The 23,557-nt window shown below is 38.0% G+C and overlaps 1 protein-coding gene across 13 annotated transcripts in view; it reads left to right on the top strand.

Annotated features, from left to right (window-relative positions):
* frya (furry homolog a (Drosophila)) overlaps positions 1–23,557 on the top strand; it is a 91,860-nt gene that overhangs the window by 31,509 nt on the left and 36,794 nt on the right. For 8 of the 13 annotated variants that reach the window (XM_051863064.1, XM_051863055.1, XM_051863057.1 and 5 more), the window contains exons 5-34: positions 563–653; positions 900–979; positions 1,070–1,150; positions 1,745–1,913; positions 2,051–2,143; positions 2,328–2,426; positions 2,510–2,611; positions 2,714–2,817; positions 6,225–6,333; positions 6,621–6,707; positions 6,983–7,154; positions 7,402–7,534; positions 7,663–7,770; positions 9,721–9,976; positions 10,151–10,333; positions 10,421–10,507; positions 10,816–11,075; positions 13,243–13,450; positions 13,559–13,683; positions 14,370–14,427; positions 14,656–14,747; positions 14,860–15,032; positions 15,562–15,722; positions 17,923–18,033; positions 19,664–19,818; positions 21,041–21,140; positions 21,266–21,437; positions 22,393–22,649; positions 22,741–22,887; positions 23,366–23,534. In XM_051863064.1, the coding sequence (XP_051719024.1) occupies positions 563–653; positions 900–979; positions 1,070–1,150; positions 1,745–1,913; positions 2,051–2,143; positions 2,328–2,426; positions 2,510–2,611; positions 2,714–2,817; positions 6,225–6,333; positions 6,621–6,707; positions 6,983–7,154; positions 7,402–7,534; positions 7,663–7,770; positions 9,721–9,976; positions 10,151–10,333; positions 10,421–10,507; positions 10,816–11,075; positions 13,243–13,450; positions 13,559–13,683; positions 14,370–14,427; positions 14,656–14,747; positions 14,860–15,032; positions 15,562–15,722; positions 17,923–18,033; positions 19,664–19,818; positions 21,041–21,140; positions 21,266–21,437; positions 22,393–22,649; positions 22,741–22,887; positions 23,366–23,534 (4,142 nt within the window). The remainder of the gene's footprint in view (positions 1–562; positions 654–899; positions 980–1,069; positions 1,151–1,744; positions 1,914–2,050; positions 2,144–2,327; positions 2,427–2,509; positions 2,612–2,713; positions 2,818–6,224; positions 6,334–6,620; positions 6,708–6,982; positions 7,155–7,401; positions 7,535–7,662; positions 7,771–9,720; positions 9,977–10,150; positions 10,334–10,420; positions 10,508–10,815; positions 11,076–13,242; positions 13,451–13,558; positions 13,684–14,369; positions 14,428–14,655; positions 14,748–14,859; positions 15,033–15,561; positions 15,723–17,922; positions 18,034–19,663; positions 19,819–21,040; positions 21,141–21,265; positions 21,438–22,392; positions 22,650–22,740; positions 22,888–23,365; positions 23,535–23,557) is intronic. The other 5 variants (XM_051863056.1, XM_051863060.1, XM_051863068.1 and 2 more) reach the window with 1 other exon arrangement.

Raw genomic sequence — 23,557 nt, 5'->3', positions numbered from 1 at the left:
CGCATGCTTTATAAATCGAGGGACTGAAATAGTAAATCGTGCGCACAATTTAGCCTACTATTTTTTTCTGCATGTCATCTCCAGGGCTCCGTACAGAAATAAATTACATTTAAAATATTTGTAAATAGAAAACAGCTATATTAAATTGTAGTTATATTTCACAATATTACTGTTTTTACTGAACTTAAGAGAAAAAAAGCATTAAAACATCTTACAGACTCCAAATTTTTGAATTCTAGTGTAAATAACCAATCCATAGGGTCTTTAATGAATGTAAAAAGAGAGCAATGAGACAGCAATACAATGTCACTTGGCCTGATATCTTCTGTCGTAACTGGATGATTTGACACAATTGTGCCAAAATAGCCCAGTGACATCAGACAGCCAACTGGTTGTTGAACGACTCACAAGCTTCTATGACTTCTGCTTCCTGTAGCTGGAGTGCAAAACTCCATTTCATCATTTAGAAATGATATTTCAGTCTGTGAATGTGTGAGAGGGTGGGAGCAAAATTGGCTTACATAATCTGTTTACATTCTCTCTCTCTCTCTCTATTTCCCAGCGATGAGCAGCAAAAAGATTATCTGCTCGAGAGGAGAGACCTAGCCATCGACTTCATCTTCTCTCTTGTGCTCATAGAGGTTCTGAAACAGGTAACGTCAAACTGGCAAATGCGCTTTGATTCGCATCTAAATAAATTTAGGTGCAAATAACTAACAGACATCAAATATGTTGGAGTGCAAACTTAGTAGTAGATTCCACCTTAGAAGAGACTGTTGATATACAGTTTCAAAGGTATTTGAGATCACAGAAAGCCACAATTGACCAATCAGAATCAAGTATTTAAGAAAGCAATGTTATAAAATGTGATACTGTTTGTGTTTTTCCCATTTGGCCAGATGCCCCTCCACCCAGTTGTGGATGGTTTGGTCCATGAAGTCATTCATTTGGCTTTTAAGCACTTTAAATATAAAGAGGGGTAAGAGACCTTTTTTTCTCATTAGAATTCTCTATTGGATACATTTAGTGAAATAAATTCATAGAAATCCATACATTTTATTATGAACAGGTATCATGGTCCCAACACTGCCAACATGCACATTGTAGCTGATCTCTATGCAGAAGTAATTGGAGTTTTAGCACAAGCAAAGTAAGTACTCATCAATCCAGCATACTAGGCCTGGAAATCAGCCTTTGTGAGTTTCTAGATCTTCTGAAGAGCATAGCTTTCAAATGGTCTGGATGCTTTGGATCCCCTGTACCTAAGTGTCATTCCTATAATGTGTGTGGTAGTCTACACAACAACTGCGCCCCTGTCGTTTTTGTAGAACAGTTGCTAATGCATGTCTGTTTTGCCTGAGTGAAACATTCTGGGAAACTGTTGTCTGTTGATCCAAGCTTTTTCAATAGATCTTAGCAGGCCTTATTTGACAGCTCAGGGTCTGATTTATGAGAGGGCAGCGGCAGCGGTGCTGTCCGTTTCCAACCACAGTGTACGCTCTTGCCAAAAAGCATGAAAATGTCCAGTGAATATTTTATCTGTTTTTTATGTGTGTGTTTATCCTTTTGTTTTTGATATCTACTTTGAACGTGCAGTAGTTTAGACAGGGTTTCCACAATCATGGAAAATCTGGAAATATCAGGGAATGTCATTGAAACTAGTAAATCTTAAAAGGTTTAAAGTTTTTTTTTTGTTTTTCTTGCCCACAAGCCAGTGATTTTATCTCTCAATCTTTTTTAATAGATTTCCTGCTGTTAAAAAGAGGTTCATGAGTGAGCTGAAGGAGCTCCGTCAGAAGGAGCAGAGCCCGTACGTGGTCCAAAGCACCATCAGCCTCATAATGGGTGTGAAGTTCTTCCGAGTAAAGATGTATCCTGTAGAGGAGTTTGAAGCCTCCTTTCAGTTCATGCAGGTAAACGTAGAATACTGTTAAGACATTTCGATAATATTCCTTTCACAATGCACATTTCTATGATTATTTATTTATTTATTTATTTATACTGAAAGCTAACCCTGTTTTTCACAATGCTGTGCTCCTTTCTGACACAGGAGTGTGCACAGTATTTCCTGGAAGTGAAGGACAAAGACATCAAACACGCTTTGGCTGGACTCTTTGTCGAAATTCTAGTTCCTGTAGCAGCGGTTAGAGACATTTTAATAAGATTGGTCAACATGTCTTATTTAGTATATGTATATTGCACACCACTCACTCCATTAATTGTTTTAATAAAACACACACACACACATGTTTGTCACTCTTTCTTTGCTAGAAATGTCTAAAAACATTTTGATCCTCATTATTATTGCATTTTCTGTCCTTTAATAGGCTGTCAAGAATGAGGTGAATGTTCCTTGTTTAAGGAACTTTGTGGAGAGCTTGTATGACACCACCTTGGACCTTTCAACAAGAAAGAAACATTCTCTGGTCAGTCTGGTTTTCATTAGATGTAGCGCTTCATACTGTTTGAAGGCACTCTGATCGTTATGTACCCCTCCCTGGTCTTTTAGGCTTTGTATCCACTGGTAACATGTCTGCTGTGTGTCAGCCAAAAGCAGTTCTTCCTCAACAGATGGCATGTCTTCCTTAACAACTGCCTCTCAAATATAAAGGTATATGGTTTTATTGTGTTATAGTTTTTCATTATTCAGTCATTTGTGATTCAACCAGAATAGCAAACAGTATTGCTCACTACATATACGTTGTTGTTTCAGAGCAAGGACCCTAAAATGGCACGGGTAGCACTTGAGTCCCTCTACCGACTTCTGTGGGTCTACATGATCCGCATCAAATGCGAGAGCAACACTGCAACGCAGGGGTAAGCACGTCCCTGGTCTGTAGCTACTTGCGTTTAAAGCCACTACCAAAACGCCCATTTGAGGCCCCCAGAGACAAGCCGTGGGTAGGTCTGCAGTAAACTGATTTTACATAATACAGTCCATCTTATGAATACCAGCTTTCTTGATGGAGTTCGAGAAGGCTGAAAAAAATAATAATAAAAACAAGTCTGTATCCTGCCCCTCCCATGTCCGCCAGTCCAATGAACCCTTTAAGTGGCAGCAAGTAAACAAGCAATCCATTACAGTCGTCCTGCCTCAAGCGGAGGGGTAGAAGACTTGGTAATTACTGACATTGCTGCCAGAAATGGGTGGAGAAAGGAGAGGACTAGAAGGGAGTCTGGTGGTCATGGGTGATGGGTGTTGGAACGCCAAAATCGTCCACTGGGAATCAAAAGCTTGGCAAACTAAACCATATACACACCCATGTTTGATCTTCAGGGCCAAAAATGAATAGTGAACAAGTTTAGATGTCTTATGTAGCTAATCCACAATAGATTGATCAGGATTAACATGACATATGGTTGACATTGTTCGGGAAAGGGTGTACATTCCCTTAGAGGATTTCAACACCACAAGAGGAAGTTGTGGTGATAGATTTTGATCTGTGGGCTATGCAGTTTATGTGTAGTATAAACTGAACACTGCGTACTATAAAAAAAGTACAGTCCCACTTTATATTGTCTTTAACTAATATGTAATAACATTTAATCAATTGATACGCTGCACTTATTGTGTACATAGATGTTTTTACATTTTACATGCACCTGCATGTTGTAATTAATTTCTGTAACTACATCTATGATTACTTTGTTGACCTTTCCATTATCATTTAACCACCCTTAATGTTATGAAGCGACGAAAATACTTTTTGTGCGACAAAAAAACAAAATAACGTCTTTATTGTTGGGCGATTTCAAAACACTGCTTCATGAAGCTTCGAAGCTTTACGAATCTTTTGTTTCGAATCAGTGGTTCGGAGCATGTATCAAACTGCCAAAGTCACGCCCCCCAGTGGTGAACCATTGAAATTTTTAAACACTTATGATGTAACGAAGCCTCGTTGACTGAAATCATGTGACTTTGGCAGTTTGATACGCGCTCCAAACCACTGATTCGAAACAAAAGATTCGTACATTTGTTTGCTACTTATTTATGTGTGAAATGTGCTTTTTTGTGCTCTGTAATTAAGTGCTGTTAGAGTTGAATGAGCTAAGGGGTTTAATGCAGGGTCTAATGATTTAATGAAACCCAAATTTTGAACAGATTTAATGTACAAATGCTTTTTATGAACCCTTGAATTTCCCACATAGACCAATACAGAGACATCTGTTGCACAATCAGCCCATTTCGCGGTGCTTTTTCTCAGCCCCCAGAGGGTGTTAAAGCTAGCATGCAGGCCTTATACTAGTGCCAATGGACAAACAAAATCCAACAGTTTTACCATACCAATGTTTTTTATGGACCCTTACTTTGAACATCGTTTTATTACTGTTGAATCAGCCAAGTCATTTCATGGCTCAATTAAAGCTAACATTTGGGCTTCATACTAGAGGTGATGGTCTAATTTAAATGACACTTTAACCCCCTCGAGCCGGCGGTCGCGCCGGCGATACCACCTTGCTTTTTTTCTTATCAGTATGAAAGAGTCTCAAAATACTCCGTCAATTTTGCACATACAATTAAGAGTTATACTCAATTTTAATCTGTGAAATATCTTCTTTTATTTGTGTACAAACAAATTTGAGTAAAAACAAAATGTTGTGCTTTTTGCAAAATAAAGAAAACTAAGATGATGCGTGATCTGTCGTCTCCCTCTGAACGAAGTTTAATCTGATAGTTCTCAGAAAATGAAGTGTAACTTAGTGAATACTAATCACAAAAAAATGAGACTTATGTCTAAAGAGACATTGAAATGTCAGGTTTTTAATCATGTAAGTCAAACTGAAAACAAATATTCTCTGTTTATGTAATCTGAATGAAAAGAGAGGCATGTCAGACGTCCGTGAGTCAGCTCATTATCCGCTAATGCGGCCACGCCCACGGAGCGCACGCTCTATTCAGATGCAAATTCTGAGGCAATACATGTATACATCGTCGCAATCGTGTATTTATTATCTTCAAAAGAGATCTGCATGTTATAGCCATGGTTAGTGATCTATGGAATTAACATTTAGGCTATATATTATAACAAATATAATAGCCTATATGAAATGCCATAGAGGTAACATGAATGTTCAGATGCTTTGCATCACAGAAATACATTATATTTTAAAGTATATTAAAATAGAAAACCATTATTTGGTTTGAGACTTGAGACTTCTTTTAAAACATTATAACAGTAATGCGTCCAATTTTTTGACTGGTACTGTAATATAAACTGTAATAGGCCTATACAAAATTTTCTTCACATGATGTGCAATAATACGTGCATGCATGAGATCACAAAAATCATGTTTTTTTTGTCAAGAGTGGACATTATTTTAACGTATTCCTGTTATCAGCATGATCACAGAGGGTTTTTTCACATAGCCTACCTGACTGAAAGGGCTCATTATGCAGGTCATTATGCGGGTCTTTGTCTTCTCAGGTGTGAATCACAGCATTATTCATGAAGATTCACAACTCCATGCATACTGTGTTTCTTGACAAAAAGTGTCTTACAAAATTTAAATCAATATATTGTTTTATATAAACGAGTAGGCAGGATAATTTTTACATCATTTTGAAGCAAAAACTCTAGTCTACAACCTCCAATACCCAGAAGTCTTAGGTGGCCAAGAAGTGAACTATAGCATCTTTGTTGTGTTGTGACTTGTTTCTGTTGTGTTGTGGCTTGATTGCGCGGTGTTGTTAACTTATATCTGCTTTTTTAATATCCCTTGTGTTGTACACTACTGAGACTTCTTTCAAAAACATTAAAACATCTTACCGATCCCAAACTTTTGAACGGTAGTATATATTTAAGAAGCAGCAAAGTTGGGCATGATATTAGATATCTAAAGTATGGGAGAGAGAAGTTAGTTCTGGAACCACAAAGATCATAAAATGCTCAAATTAGGCAGGAAAACCAGTCAGCTCATAGTTCTTGTGAGAGGGATGTATTACATTATAGCAGGTCATAAATATCAGAAACCATGGATTTGAATGCCACATACCAAAAAGCTGTGACTTAGGGGTTTACCAACCACTATGGATAAGCCAAAAGAGAACAAACCTCCCTTAAAAATAAAATACGCAAATAGGCCAGGCTCAGGTCTGTCACTGTAATGGAATGCTAATTACAACAAGCTATCTGTGTCACTATACTTTGACCTTCTTTTTGTGTATGTGCCAATGCCTGATTCTAAACTTGTAATTGGTAAAGACTGCAATCTTGTCCCCACAGCCGCCTCAACTCTATTGTGACGACCCTGTTCCCTAAAGGATCCCGCAGCGTGGTTCCGAAAGATATGCCTCTCAATATATTTGTTAAAATTATCCAGTTTATTGCACAGGTATGTCTGCGCTTAAATAACAGACAGATCTAAAACTAATCTCTTGTTAGCTGTTAAACCATTATACAAGACTTAATTCTCATTTGTTTTGCAAACTGTGCATGTGTCTAAGGACAAAGGATTTAGTGTTGTTACCAAAATAAATAGACAGTGACAGCTAGATTCCCATCATAATTTGCAACACTACACATTTTTAGTGTTCCTTATGCAGCATGTGTTAAAATATTTATATTTTTGCATACTGTACCATTGCAAATGCGAGTTGCATTTCCTCATTTATCTTACAGGAAAGACTTGACTTTGCGATGAAAGAAGTCATTTTTGACTTACTGTGTGTTGGGAAACCTGCAAAAGCCTTTAGTCTTAATCCAGAGGTAAAGTATTGTCAAATTACAACAGCTGTAGTAGCTTTATATCAAGGTGATACACGGGACAACTTTTTGAGCAATGTGACTGGGCAATGTTGCCGAGCGATTTTGCTTGGGCACTTTGCCATTGAGAATGGGTAACAAATCTGGATACTTTAGATTGAAATTTGTTGCCCGTTCTCACTGGGAAAGTGCCCAAGCAACATTGTTCGGCAACATTGCTCCGTGTATCATCACCTTCAGTGTTATGGCTCTCATATCTGTGGATATTTGTTTCGTAGAGAATGAATATAGGTCTCAGAGCATTCCTGGTTATTGCCGACAAGCTGCAGCAGAAAGATGGCGAGCCTCCGATGCCGAACACCGGGGCCACGCTCCCTTCTGGAAACACACTACGAGTCAAAAAGACGTTCCTAAGCAAGCCTCTGACTGAAGATGAGGCAAAAGTCATAGGTGAGTTCATCTATTCTACTTTTAGAAGAATAATTTCAATAAAATCAAGGCTTTTGTCTGTGGAACTGAAAACTCAATGCATGAATGTTATTGTGTTGTGAAATGCAAACTTTGACCAAAAACATCAAGAAGAGAAATTGTTTTCTTGATCACATTGATTGACATTTTCTCATTAAACTCTGTTACTACTGGAGAACATACCCGTCTATCGCAGTTTTTTTCACTGTTTTTCTTTCCAAACACCTAGGAATGTCCCTATATTACCCCCAAGTGCGGAAGGCTTTAGACAATATCCTCAGACATTTGGATAAGGAAGTTGGCCGCTGTATGATGCTGAGTAACGCACAGATGCTGAATAAGGAACCCGAGGATATGATTACGTATGTCACACATGTCCAGTAATGTTCATGTTTCACACACCTGTTCGACCCATCAGTACAACTAATCCTGAGCTTGTCAGTGCACTCATTTCTGTTTGAGCTTATGTGACCTCTCTCTATACTGACAGGGGTGAGAGGAAACCCAAGATTGACCTCTTTAGGACATGCATGGCCGCCATTCCACGCATCCTTCCAGATGGCATGTCCAAGTCAGAGCTCATAGACCTTTTGGCTCGGTGAGTTTGTGCGTGCATGAGCGTGTGAGCAGGAAACATTTGCTTCAACGTATTGCCCGATGGTCAGGTTTCCTGAAAGCTTCAGTAACGTGATCTCTCCCTGCCCCCAGCTTGAATAGGATGTCCCAGTGCAATCTGAGTCTGCTCTAATCAGACTTAATTCTTCATGTTTAAGCCATTAGGTCAGCCAGCTAGATTAGACTTTCTGTGAACTTCCACAACTGGAGCTGGAGTGGCTTCTTCGTTGTAGTGAAAGATCTTGGAAAGTACACAGATTATTTATGAGTCTTAGTGCATGGTACTATTTAGATGCAGTGCCCTCCACTAATATTGGCACTCTTGGTAAATATGAGCAAAGGTGGCTATGAAAATAAATCTGCATTGTTTATCCTTTTGATCTTTCATTAAAAAAAAATCACTTCATTTAAGTAAAACAACTGAAAATGGGGGAAAAAGCTTATTATGAAATAAATGTTTTTCTCTAGTTCACGTTGGCCACAATTATTGGCACCCAATTATTGCAACATCCTTTTCCCAAGATAACAGCTCTGAGTCTTCACCTATAATGCCTGATGAGTTCGGAGAACACCTGACAAGAGATCAGAGACCATTCCTTCATGCAGAATCTCTCCAGATCCTTCAGATTCCCAGATCCATGTTGGTGCTTCTTCTCTTCAGTTCACCCTACTCATTTTCTTTAGGGTTTCTTTAGCAAAACAAATAGGCCCACAGCATTAAAGATCCAGCAGTATATTTAACCGTGGGCATGGGGTACTTTTTATCCATGTGTGCACCAAACCCATCTGGTGGGTTTGCTGCCAAAAAGCTCTTTTTTTAGTTTCATCTGACCATAGAAGCCGGTCCCGTTTGAAGTTCCAGTCTTGTCTGACAACTGAATATGCTGGAGATTGTTTCTGGATGAGAGCAAAGGATTTTTCTTGAAACCCTCTCGAACAACTTTTGGTGATGTAGGTGCTGTTTGGTCATTTTTTTAGGCTTTCTGACCCCAAGACTCAACTAATCTCTGCAATTCTCCAGCTGTGATCCTTGGAGAGTCCTCGTCCACTCAAACTCTCCTCCTCACCGCGCATTAGGACGATTTAGACATACGTCCTCTTCCAGGCAGATTTGTAACATCTTTAGTTGATTGGAACTTCTTAATTATTGCCCTGATGGTGGAAATGGGGATTTTCAATGCTTTAGCTATTTTCTTATAGCCACTTTCTATTTTGTGAAGCTCAACAATCTTTTGCTGCACATCAGAACTATATTCTTTGGTTTTACTCATTGTGATGAATGATTAGGGGAATTTGGCCTTTGTGTTTCCTCATGTTTATACTCCTGTGGAACAGGAAGTCATGGCTGGACAATTTCATGTTCATGATCACCCTGGTGTGCTAAAAAATGTAAATATGAATAGGAAGATACTACAGAGATATTTTACTCATAAGAATTTCTAGGGGTGCCAATAATTATGGCCAACATGTATTGAAGAAAAAACATTTATTTCTTAATGTGAGTTTCCCCCCATTTTCAATTGTTTTACTTCGATAAAAGGTTAGAATTTTGTGAATTTTTTGAATAAAGATCAAAAGTATAAACAATGCAGATTTATTTTCACAGCTGCCTTTGCTCATATTTACCAAGGGTGCCAAAATTGTATGTATGAGAACATTTTAAAGGTGAAATTTTTTGAAAAGTTTCAGGATTTTTTTTTTTTTCTTTTTTTTTTTTTTAAAGCTAAATTAATCAAATATATATCAAATATATTCTGAATAAAAATATGTATAATAAAAAAAATACAATTTTAATATGAAATGTAATGTAGAATTTATATATTTTAATATATATAATTTTATCACTAAAATGTGATATATATATATATATATATATATATTATTATTAAATGTGGGACAAACATGGAATGTTTTGTGATCTTTTTACTGGCAGGTTAACCATCCATATGGATGATGAACTGCGTCTGATAGCCCAGAATTCCCTGCAGAGTCTGCTGGTGGACTTCTCAGACTGGCGGGAGGAAGTGCTCTTGGGCTACTGTAGCTTCCTGCTCCGAGAGGTACAGGACACACACCAATCCCTCCTGGACTCCTCACTTAAACTACTGCTTCAGTTGCTCACACAGTGGAAACTGGCCCTTCTCAGCACCAGCAAGATTCTGGACACATCGAAGATCTGCTCCACTGAAGTAAGTGGCAAAGGGGAAAAAATACTGTTTTTTTTTTTTTTTTTTTGCCTATAGGGAAGAAAAAAAATCACAAAAAGATCTCAAATTGAGGCTTAATAATAATGTAAAATAATATAAAAAATAAAAATTATTTTAAATGTTAGAATATAATAAAGCTGTGTATGTGCTCTTTAGTTGTTACAGAATAGCTCTGGCTCCAGGCTGCCTGCTGAACGGACCCCTCACTCCACAGTCCTGCATGCTGTTGAGGGTCTCGCTTTAGTGCTGCTGTGCTCCTGCCAGACAGGCACGCGCAAACTAGCCGTGTCCATCCTGCGAGAGGTCCGGCAAATCTTCCTCACCATCGGGCAGACTGAGGTAAGAGCCGCCTGGACCCTAACTTGATCAGATATAGGCCTTTGAGCATACATCCACTCATTTTATGGTTTAATGTGGTCTACACAGGAAGATGAAAGGCCCATGATAGATGTACTGGACCAGCTGAGCCCAGTTGTGCTCGAGAGCTTTGCCCACGTGGCGGTGGCTGACTCGGTGAGTGCCTCTCTGTTCGGTACTTTGCGGTTTCGCTCACATGTGACTCTCAGAGGACATCTACAAAGTGTCTTCTGTTCTGAGTTTATAAGAAAGTCTGTTTTACTTCTCTGAGCTTGGAGTTTAATAAATTAGGTGGTGGGACTTAGGCAAACAATGATTTGTGTAAATTCAGAATCATATAGATACCAGATACCAGACCTAAATTTAGCGTAAATCCATTTTGTGTTTTGTCTGTAATGTCATTATCCTCCAAAAATCCAAAAACTGTTGAGTTCTGTGATCTTTCCCCTTCCACTTCCCCTCAGGCGTCTCTCCCCGCCGGGCAACAAGCGGACATGCAGTGGCTGGTGGAGTGGAACGGATCTCTGGTCGGCAGCCACTATGACGTGCGAAGCCCGTCTCGTGTGTGGATCTTGGCACAGTCTCTGAAGGAACCCTGGGCTCTGTGCCTCTTCAGCCTTCTGAGACAGGAGTACCTACCCAAGCACTGTCCCACAGCGCTCAGCTACGCCTGGCCCTACGCCTTCACCCGCCTGCAGCTCCTCATGCCTTTACTTGAGCCCAGGTGAGGGATGGATAAAACCTTTAAGGGGGCATTTGGCCTACATCTATATATCATTGAGTGGTCACTCTGTTGATTGGTCTGCATTGTAGCTTTAATTATTGTGGCAGTCTAATAGGTTATGTAAGCATTTAAATCTAGTTGACCAGGCTTTAACCTCAAAGTGCAGGAGGTTTTAAGCATTAACGCTATCTCTATCTTTAAGTTTAAGCTCTTAATGGTCTCCCATAGCCACTTATTATTATGTTACTGCACTTGTTTAAGTGGTTCTGCCCCTGATAGCAGACTCTGTACAGTACTATTTTGGTTACTTTTTTTTTTTTTTATACAGTACATTCATTAATACGTTAACTCAACTTAGGGCTGGACAATTATGGCCTAAAATCAAAACCTCGATTAATTGAACATTTTACCTCGATTACGATTAATGAACGATTATTTTGTTTTTTTGCCCTCATAGTTCACTGACAAGTTTTGTACTGTAAATATGCTTGATTATTATTTTTTCCTATTGAAAGAGTGATCTGACATAACAGCTCACTTTCAGCAGTTATTTTGTTACATTTCTTACAGATTTCTGCTCATTGTAAATCAGATAAAGATAAATTAGCACAGTACCAGTACGTAATGAGAGGGATTGTGTGTGTGAATTAGTCATACCATCTCTCTATTAATTGTGAAGCTGTGGGTTGTAAATAGTTACTTCAAAAGTAGAAAAATATATGCTATAATAAGTTTTGAGTTTCTAAGCTACTTTATTGATAAATCACAAGACAGCGCTGACAACTAGTTTCTGCGTTTCTCTCTGTGCGCGCGACCTTCATGTTTTGTGCAGCTACTGTTTGTTTGAGTGTTTGTGCCATAATGCAGCTGCGCGAGCAAATAATATACATCCAATTGCTTGAATGTCCAAACCTTAAAACACATACAACTGACAAGTTTAGTGAAGACGCAAGGCTCACCGCTCACGCGCCGTCTCTGAGTGTGTTGACTCGGCGACGCGTTCACATCCGTGTTGCTTTCATGCCACTGACTGGACGGGGCAGAGTCACGTGGCTACACACGCAGTAGTATGTTTTTAAGGGGGAAGTATTAACAGGATTAAAAAAATGTAATAATCGACATGGGAAAATTACGTTGGTTTGAGGTTCTGAATTTCGGTTTCGATTACTTTTCGATTATTCGTCCAGCCCTAACTCAACACAATGTCAAATTAATAATTAAAGGGTTAGTTCACCCAAAAATGAAAATTCAGTCATTTATTACTCACCCTCATGTTGTTCCACATCCGTAAGACCTTCGTTTATCTTCAGAACACAAATTAAGATATTTTTGATGAAATCCGATGGCTCAGTGAGGCCTGCATCGCCAGCAATGACACTCCCTTCAACCTTAATATGATAAAGCGACGAGAATACTTTTTGTGCGCCAAAAGACAAAATAATGACTTTTCAACAATATCTAGTGACGGCCGATTTCAGAACACTGCTTCATGAAGCTTCGGAGCTTTACAAATCTTTTGTTTCGAATCAGTGGTTCGGATTGCATAAATGAAGCCTTGTTTACTGAAATCGCGTGACTTTGGTGCTCCATACCACTGATTCGAAACAAAAGATTCGTAAAGCTTCGAAGCTTCATGAAGCAGTGTTTTGAAATCGCCCATCACTAGATATTGTTGAAAAGTCGTTATTTTGTTTTTTTGGCGCACAAAAAGTATTCTTGTCGCTTCATAACATTAAGGTTGAACCACTGTACTCACATGAACTGTTTTAAATATGTTTTAAGTAGCTTTCTGGATCTTGAGAGGTTCAGTGTCATTGCTGTCAATGCAGGCCTCACTGAGCCATCGGATTTCATCAAAAATATCTTAATTTGTGTTCTGAAGATGAACGAAGGTCTTATGGGTGTGGAACGACATGAGGATGAGTAATTTTTGGGTGAACTAACCCTTTAAGACTACCCTTCAAACGTTGTTTTTTAAGAAATAAATACTTTTATTCAGCAACAATGCATTAATTGTTCAAAAGTGACTGTAAAGACATTTATAATGTTACAAAATTTTGAACAGTAGTATAACTCTATCTGAACATTTAACAAGAGTTAATTTTTTCAATAAATAACTAGTTTTAATTTGCTCTTTTTTTTTTACTTCACATCACTAATTCATTAGAATGCCTTCATCTTTTAGCAACCCAGTTAACACCAAGAAGACAAGCTCGGCCGGTTCAGCAGACACCTTTGTGTCTCTATGGAGAAACTATCTGATTCTATGTTTTGGTGTGGCCAAACCCAGCATCATGAGCTCAGGTCATCTTCGAGCTTCCACCCCTGAGATCATCACTCCCAGTACAGACAACAACAGCAGCTATGACAACAAGGTGGGTGGGGCTTCTTTAGCATCACGCACCAGTCATGTCTACAGTCATACGCCCCAGTCAGTCATTTAATAACTTGATGGAATCACTGATTAACATTTTGTTCTTTAGATCCTGGGCACGCCGTCTGTGGCCTGGCTGCTAAAGCAGTTGGTCCCTCTGATGCGTTCAGAAAGCATTGAGATCACAGAATCTTTGGTGCTTGGATTTGGACGCACAAATTCACTGGTTTTCAGGTACTATGTTACACATACTGGATGTAACTGGACAGTTTCCGAAATATCCGAAATAATTGTAGACATTTAGATGACTCATTCTCATAGTGCCATGACATTATACAACCAGATTGAAGTCCACTCATTGTCATTTTTGATCATTTTAAATCACAACATATTGTGTTTTAATGTTTAAAATAATTTGTTTTTATGTTTTTAATGTGTTATGCAAGTTCAGTGTAAGATTTTTTAAGATAAAATGTGAGCAGCATACATCTGATGTTCACATTCTAGTCATACCTCAGTTATGCACTTGTCAAGTTTTTGAATTCCTTAACTTTGATAAGGCGATGCACAAACACTGTATGCATATAATTTTACCATGAATGGCGAGGCAGTCAGTCATGGAACAATGTTCAGTTTACTGTGTAATTATAATTGTGCTGTTGTTGCATTCATATGCAAAAACTTTAAAAGAGGAAGTTACATTCTTTTCTTTTTTTTTCATTTTCACAGCTAAATCTGAACAAACTTAAATTGCTTCCAAAGCAGTGATCAGATGTCATATTACGTTAGTTATGTTCCAATTCTTGGAATCATAAAAGTATTTATGGGAAATAGAGCAATTACTGCTCTATAAACCTTGGCAGCACAGTATTGATTCTTCTTTAGCCTTATTGATTTTATATTTGTTGTGTCTCGTACAGAGAGCTGATTGAGGAACTGCATCCTTTGATGAAGGAAGCTTTGGAAAGAAGACCTGAGGTCAGTTATATCATTTTTTGGATTGTTTAGTCAGATCAGCTGGTATGTGCCATAACTTGTTGTATTGTAACTGGTCCGCTCTAGCCATGCATACATAAGTTATCTTGCACAACTACAAAATTATCTAAGTATCCATCATGGAAACCTTTAAAATGCCAGGGACTTTTAAAAGTGTGATTCCCAGACTTGTAAATTCGATAGTAATTTTTCCAGTAATGTGTCTTCCAGAATAAAAAACGGCGAGAGAGAAGAGATCTGCTGAGACTCCAGCTCCTCAGGATCTTTGAGCTGCTGGCGGATGCCGGTGTCATCAGTGACAGGTGAGGAGGATCTTATTATTATGGATTCTGTTCTCTGGACTCCTCCATTGCGTCTCATTATGAACTCACAGGCTATGAAACATGAAATGATCCCCGCCTCTCTGTCTCTCAGCACTAATGGAGCGCTGGAACGTGATACGCTGGCCCTGGGCGCTCTCTTTCTTGAGTATGTGGACCTGACCCGGATGCTTCTGGAAGCTGAGAATGACAAAGACATGGAGATTCTTAAAGACATTCGAGCTCACTTTAGCGCCATGGTGGCCAACCTCATACAGTGTGTCCCAGGTGAAGAGGAAGCAAAAGATGTTTCACAAACTCAACATACAATTCATGTCAAGATGAAATTAATATTTAGCCCATTTACTTTCTTCATTTGTGTTGTGTTCGTTTTAATTCATAAATAGTCATAATATTGTTCTTCCTCCTACTTTAAATATTTATTCCCCACATTAAGTAATGACATCATACTGACGGTATTGAAGCTGTATCTCTTTCTGGGAAGTGCTTCACATTTTCTTTGTTTAGGAAATGGAATTCATTGCTAGGTGATGGTGTGCTCCTGACGTCAGTCTTGATTTAGACTCCCTAGTGGAGGCACTGCCCAAAATAGCAGTAGATTAGATGTAGAGCCACTTCATGGGCAAATGAAAAGAGCTGTAAAATGGCCAGCCATTTCCCTATTCTCCCTTCAAAAAAACTAAACTAAAACCATTCAGTTTTTAAAATGTTTGAAATTGTTTAGTCATAAAGCTGTCCTCCTTCTTTTGAGATCTAATCCCTCTCTTCCCCTCTCTTTGTTTTATTTGTATCATAGTGCATCATCGGCGTTTCCTCTTCCCTCAGCAAAGCCTTCGACACCACCTTTTCATCCTTTTCAGCCAATGGGCCGGGCCCTTCAGTATAATGTTCACGCCCCTGGATCGCTACAGTGACCGCAACCATCAGATCACTCGATACCAGTATTGTGCTCTTAAGGTAGTACAGACTGCGCTTATATAATTGATCATTTTACATTATTTTGATAACCATTTTTATGTTGTGTCAATTTCCATTGCACAGTACATTTTGTTTCAGATGGGTTTTTATTAATAAAGTACATTTCTCATAAATAATGTTAAATAATAATATTTATATTATTCAAAAGATATTACCGGTCAAAAGTTTTGGGTAATTTTGGGAAATTCTCTTATGCTCACCAAGGCTGCATTTATTTGATCAGAAACATTGTGAAATATTATAAAATAAAATTCACTATAATGACTGTTTTCTATTTGATTATTATTTGATTATTATTATTTGATTATTATTATTCGATTATTCCTGTGATGCAAAGCTGAATTTTCAGCATCATTACTCCAGTCTTCAGCAGTGATGGTAATAACAGCGTTATAAATAAACGGTGTTATTAACGGCGTTACTTTTTTTAGTAACGAGTAATCAAACTAATTACTTTTTCCCCCGTTACAAAGCGGTTTTCATCCGAGTAGTCTCTCTCTCAGCCATAGGACCTGCAAAGTTTTTTCTCTGGTGTGTGTGTTGGACTAGTAGTTGTTCATTTAAGCCATTAGTTGACTAATCACATTTATATTAATTTGATTTCTTAAATACTGGAGAGAATAAACCATAATAATGAGCGTTTACGTAATATAGGCTATAGGCTATATATCACTCATGCGCACGCATAAAGCTTGCCATAAAGAACTGGCAAAAGTAATGATTATGAATGTGACAAAAACAGTAAGGAGACATTTTAATTGTTTATTAATAAACTAATGTTTTCTGAATCAGTGTCGGCTGCAAAGATGAAGTTGACATTGCTGACTCTCATCATCTCCACATGTGGATGCGCTTAGAGAGAGAATGCACATTTCATTCGGATTACATAATTAGAGAGTAGCCCATTTCTTTTCATTTTGAATAATTTCGTTTAAAAGTAGACATTTCAAACTTTTTTATAGATATATTTCTCATGTCTGTGAGGCAAGCAGCCGCTGAGTTTCGGTTCATTTAGCCAATAAGACGCGCTCCAGTTTACGTGCAAGTGATCGCGCCGGCACCATGATTATATTGTCATGACTCATGATTATGTTGTCTGCTATATTTGCTTCTTATTTATTAAATCCAGGCAATTGGTTGATGAAACATTGATTAAAATTAAGATACAATCTCCAAATGTAACCAAAAGCCTATAAATCCTAAATGTTTTCGTGTCGGCCTAGACCCTAACACCATAAATGCTGCTTGCAGCTATATTTTTAAAATAGATTTTTTTGTAAAAAGTCTTTACTGTCACTTTTGATCAATTTGATGCATATGTAAATAAAAATATACATTTATTTAAAAAAAAATTATTCAAAATTTAATAAAAAAATATCAGTTTTATTAAAGAGGAACATTGTCAATAATAATAATAAAAAAATACATATTTTTACATGAATATTTGTAATACATATGTATACATACATGAATACATATGGAAAAATCTGCATGTTAAACCAATGGAACAGGGTGATGTTTAACCCTGGCTCTAATTTAAAACATTCCTTGTGTTGCTAATTCAGACCGCAGATATATACTCCATTAATTTTATCTCCAGAGGTCTACTTATAGCCTAGGAAGTGCTGTAGTCATTTACAGTGCAAGACCTCAATGTGGACACGCATGCCAAAGAGACAAAAGTGGGTCCATTAAGTGACGAATGAGTCCATTTGTGATGACAGCACATGTGTGCTTTGTTTTGTCTGTGGGAAGCTCATACTCATAATGTCGGCTCTGTGGTGACGACGCGTAAACATACAGTTCACGTCTGGTTTGTTCAGGTTAGGATTTCTGGAAAAATTACTCCCACCTCTAAAGCTATATTGTTTGCGTGTGTACGTGTAGCTTCTTGTTTTGCCATAAACCCATTCCCCATAATGGAAAGGAGGGTGTTGTAAGACGATCATATATAATGTTGTAGCAGTTGTAAAAGGTGTGTAATTTCAAGACCCTGGCGTCATTAAATCATACAAACATCCAGAACATGATATGAGTCCTGTGAGCCTCTTCCCTGTCTCTTTGAAGTATTTTTTTTTTTTTTGGACACGATAGGACGTGATTTCCTCAAAACAGGAAATTCCAAGTTTTTCATGAAAGCACTGCATGAAAGAATGTTGTTTTTTTCTTCCTTTCATAGGCCATGTCGACTGTGCTTTGTTGTGGCCCTGTGTTCGACAACGTAGGGCTCTCTCCTGATGGCTACCTCTATAAGTGGCTGGATAACATCCTTGCCTGTCAGGATCTGCGGGTATGCAGCCAAACACTCTGCAACAACATGACACACATACGTTTTCACTCGCTGCTTCGGTGTTGATAGTGCTAAACAAACACAACCGTCTTTAAAATGATTTGAACCTTTTGACCCAGTGCACATTCGCTCAGGGACTTTCCATAAGATGTCTCTCTCTCTTTCCCAGCTTGTGAATGAGTGATATTTTGTTTTCTTTTTTCCGCAATATGTTGGTTCTTGAAGTGAAAGCCTTGAAATATTTGTGTTAGAACAAGACAGTACATTACCGTTCAAAATTTTGGGGTCAAAAAGATTGTTGTAATGTTTTTGCAGGAAGTCTCACCAAGGCTGCATTTATTTGATATCAAAAATATGAATAATTGTGAAATATTATTACAATTTAAAATAACTGTTTTCTATTTTAATATATTTTAAAATGTAATTTATTCTTATGATGGTAAAGCTGAATTTTTTCAGCATCATTACTCCAGTCTTCAGTGTCACATGATCCTTCAGAAATCATTCTAATATGATGATTTGATGCTCAAGAAACATTTCTTATCAATTATTATCAATGTTAAAAATAGTTAATGTATATTATATTTAATTCAGGATTCATTGATGAATAGAAAGTTCAAAAGAACAGCATTTATTTGAAATAGAAATATTTTGTAACATTATAAATGTATTCACTGTCACTTTTGATCAGTTTTAATGTATCATTGCTTACTTAAAGTATTCATTAAAAAGAAAAAAGAAAAAAAAGAAAAAAATTACTGACCCCAAACTTTTGAGCTTTTGAATGGATACAGAGGCACAACTCTGTAATTACATTGCGATTATTATTCATGCAGTTTCCTATATAATTTTCTAAGCTTTCAGTAATTTATATGAAACTCATGACTGAAAATATCCTGAAAAAATATTGGTGTACAGTGGTATAACTGGTCTTCCAGCCTGGAGAATTGCCCAAATCTCCACTAAAACCAGCAAACCAGACCATTTTGACCCAACTGATCTGACCAGCTAAGACCAGACCCAGCTTAGACTGTTTTAAGTCTTATTATACTGACATGACAAAAATCCAGCTGAAACCTGATGGCAGCTAGTTTTACATGGATTTTATCTGGTCAGAGCTGGTCATTAGCCAGTCCAAGTTGGTCTGAAATGGTTTATGTACTATTTGATCAGTTTGACTACCAGCTAGTGAAACCAAGGTCAAGCTAGTTAGCGCTGGTAAAACATCTTAGCTAAGCTCTGAAGCTGATGTTGTTTGCATAAACTGCTTAGACTGGTCTTACAGGTTAGTCATTTAATTTTTTTCTTTAAGACGGTCATAACTTCTTTTTTAGGTTGATTGCATACAATAATAGATGGTCTAATTTGAATGTGAAAAGCAAGACTGATTACCCCTAGTCAGTTTGTCTAGTCATAAAGACATGGTCTTAACATAGTGGCGGTGTTTATACACCTGGCCCTCAGAAACAACAAAACAACTTTGACTGGTTGACCATCATAATAAGGTCATGGTGGTCAAGATGGCCAACCAGTCAAAGTAAACTTGTTTCTCCACCACCTAAGGTGGGTTTTCTATCACCAATCACTTCAGTAGATAACAAATGTGATCCTCTGATCTGATCCTCCTCAGGTGCATCAGCTGGGCTGTGAGGTGGTGGTTCTTCTGCTGGAACTTAACCCAGATCAAGTGAATTTGTTTAACTGGGCCGTGGATCGATGTTACACCGGCTCCTGCCAGCTGGCCTCTGGTTGCTTCAAAGCCATCGCCACTGTCTGTGGTAGCAGGTATGCTGGGGACTAAAAAGCCAGAGCAAATATTAATTTTTTTCAATTTAATGCACATTGAACCGCTCAAAAGTTTTTGAAAGAAGTCTCTTATACTCACAAAGATAGATAACTATATTATAGTTTAATGTATTTTAAAATCTAATGTATTCCTGTGAGTCAAAGCTGAATTTTCAGCATCATTACTCCAGTCTTCAGTGTCACATGATCCTTCAGAAATCATTCTAATATGATGATTTGATGCTCAAGAAACATTTATGATTATTATTAGCTGTGTAAGCAGTTGTGCTGCTTAATATTTTGTGGAAACTGTTGTACATTTTTTCAGGATTAAGGAATAAATAATTAAATGAATAAAGTTTAATAGAACAGCATTTATTTGAAATAGAAATCTTTTGTAACAATGTAAATGTCACTTTTGATTAATTTAATGCATTAAAGGGGTAGTTCACCCAAAAATGAAAATTTGATGTTTATCTGCTTACCCCCAGGGCATCCAAGATGTAGGTGACTTTGTTTCTTCAGTAGAACACAAATGATGATTTTTAACTCCAACCGTTGCAGTCTGTCAGTCGTATAATGCATGTCAATGGGAACAAAATCTATAAGAGTCAAAAAAACATGCACAGACAAATCCAAATTAAACCCTGCGGCTCGTGACGACACATTGATGTCCTAAGACACGAAACAATCGGTTTGTGCGAGAAACTGAACAGTATTTATATCATTTTTTACCTCTAATACACCACTATGTCCAACTGCCTTGAGCGCGCGCACGGCATCCGGTGCGTGAGGTGTGTACGCGCCCTGGCGTAGTTTAAACATGGTGTCTGTAGTACAACAGTTGTTATACAAATGGAAGTAAACCACTAAAAAACATGGTTTTATTACACCAATTTCTATTTAAAAAATCGTATTGACACCAAACTTTTGAACGATAGTGTAAGACAATACCTTTACCTTTAATATGACATTATAAAAATTTCTATGAAGTATAAAGTTAGGTTTCTTCAAATGTTTTCTTTTACCAGATTTCCCACAGCATATAAAAACCCCATTCAATAGAGCTTTGGTGGCGTTTGCCTGCGTTCTTTCTCATTTGTTTACATATATAGTGCCAAGACTAGATGTATGATCTTTGGAACAAAGCCCCTCATTCACATATTTATCAAAACCGATCTAAGTTGTTTTTATATATGTAATCTTTTATTTTCCTTCACAGAAACTACTCCAGTGATATTGTGACTCTGCTGAACCTTGTTCTCTTCAAAGCGTCTGACACCAACAGGGAGATCTATGAGATCGCTATGCAATTAATGCAGGTTAGAGAGAGAAAATTCTCTGCCAAAGATGTGTTGCAATAACAGAAAGTGTCCTGGATTAAATGGTGTGTTTGTGTGCTAATCTGTTTATATGCTTGCGTGTATGTGTGTTTTCTGGTTGAAAGGTTCTGGAGGCCAAGCTGTCTGTGTATTCTAAGAGGATTGTGGAACAGAAAAGTGGTACTATCCTGTATGGGACACATGGGCCTCTTCCTCCTCTCTACAGTCTCTCTGTAACTCAGCTTTCTAAGCAACTTGCCAGAATGTACCCTGAACTAACCCTGCCCCTTTTCTCAGGTATAAAATGGAGGATAAAGATGGACAAAGACTGTGTGTGTGATAATGACAATCTCTTATAGCTGAAATCCTTAAAGGGTTAGTTCACCCAAAAATGAAATTTCTGTAATTAATTTCTCACCCTCATGTCGTTCCACACCCGTAAGACCTTCGTTCATCTTCGGAACACAAATTAAGATATTTTTGTTGAAATCCGATGGCTCAGTGAGGCCTGCATAGCCAGCAATGACATTTCCTCTCTCAAGATCCATTAATGTACTAAAAACATATTTAAATCAGTTCATGTGAGTACAGTGGTTCAATATTAATATTATAAAGCAACAAGAATATTTTTGGTGCGCCAAAAAAAAAAGACTTATATAGTGATGGGCGATCTCAAAACACTGCTTCAGGAAGTTTCGGAGCGTTATGAATCTTTTGTGTTGAATCATGATTCGGATTGCATTTCAAACCGCCAAACTGCTGAAATCACGTGACTTTGGCGCCCCGAACCGCTGATTCATAACGCTCCGAAGCTTCATGAAGCAGTGTTTTGAAATCGGCCATCACTATATAAGTCATTATTTTGTTTTTTTGGCGCACCAAAAATATTCTCGTCGCTTTATGATATTAATATTGAACCACTGTACTCACATGAACTGATTTAAATATGTTTTTAGTACATTAATGGATCTTGAGAGAGGAAATGTCATTGCTGGCTATGCAGGCCTCACTGAGCCATCGGATTTCATCAAAAATATCTTAATTTGTGTTCTGAAGATGAACGCAGGTCTTACGAGTGTGGAACGACATGAGGGTGAGTAATTAATGACATTATTTTCACTTTTGAGTGAACTAACCCTTTAAAGTGCATTTAACCTGGAATATTCCTTCCCCCAACAGCAAATTTACTCAAACATGTAGACAAAATATTCATATCTATGAATATGTATCTTTTTGTATCTCTCATCTCTAGAGGTGAGTCAGAGGTTTCCCACCACTCATCCAAACGGGCGTCAGGTCATGCTGACCTACCTGCTCCCTTGGCTCAGTAACATTGAGCTGGTGGATGGAGGTCTGCTGCCCACAGTCTCGAGTTCGAACAGCCCTGGGGACAACAGGAAGGGATACACTCACAACACCTCAGCACCTCACCTGCTCCGTGGCACAGGCTGGGGGTCGCTGCAGGCCTCTTCTCTGGTCCTAAACAACCTCATGTTCATGACCGCAAAGGTACGACAGTGACTGTTACTTCAGTTTTTGCTTAATTAAAAAACTATGGGTATCAATACAGCATATTGAGTTGTGTGCCTCTGTGTGCCAGTATGGAGATGATGTCCCAGGTGCAGAAATGGAGAATGCTTGGAACGCTCTCGTCAGTAATGAAAGGTGGACTAATAACCTGCGGACCACCCTGCAGTTCCTCATCAGCTTATGTGGAGTCAGCAGTGACACCTCTCTCCTGCCTCATGTAAGTTTTTTATTTCATTATATATTTTGGTTTGATGTTAGATTTTATTAAAGGGTTAGTTCACCCAAAAATGAAAATTCTGTCATTAGTTACTCACCCTCACCCGTAAGACCTTCGTTCATCTTCAGAACACAAATTAAGATATTTTTGATGAAATCCAAGAGCTTTCTGATCTCCCTATACACAGCAACGTCATTGGACCTTTCAAATGCCCAGAAAGTTAGTAAAACATTCCATGTGACTACAGTGGTTCAACCTTAATGTTATAAAGCGACAAGCTCTCGGATTTCATCAAAAATATCTCAATTTGTGTTCTGAAGATGAACGAAGGTCTTACGGGTGTGGAACGACATGAGGGTGAGTAATAAATCACAGAATTTTCATTTTTGGGTAAATTAACCCTTTAATAAAGCAGGTCATTTGATTAGAGAATGAAAGCTAAGTTTGAGTATGTGGACTGTCCTCTATTTATGCTCAGATTAAGAAGGTGGTAATCTATCTGTGTCGCAACAACACCATTCAAACCATGGAGGAGCTGCTTTATGAACTTCAGCAGACAGATCCTGTGAACCCTGTTGTGGTGCACTGTGACAATCCTCCATTTTATCGTTTTTCAGCCACAAGCAAAATTACCACCACCACTTCCGGTATGCATAACTGTATTTCTCTG

The sequence above is a fragment of the Ctenopharyngodon idella genome, chromosome 15 (assembly GCF_019924925.1).
Source record: "Ctenopharyngodon idella isolate HZGC_01 chromosome 15, HZGC01, whole genome shotgun sequence".
Classification (NCBI taxonomy): domain Eukaryota; kingdom Metazoa; phylum Chordata; class Actinopteri; order Cypriniformes; family Xenocyprididae; genus Ctenopharyngodon; species Ctenopharyngodon idella.
Note: the sequence above shows the minus strand (reverse complement) of the source record. Positions and strands in the feature narration are given on the sequence as shown.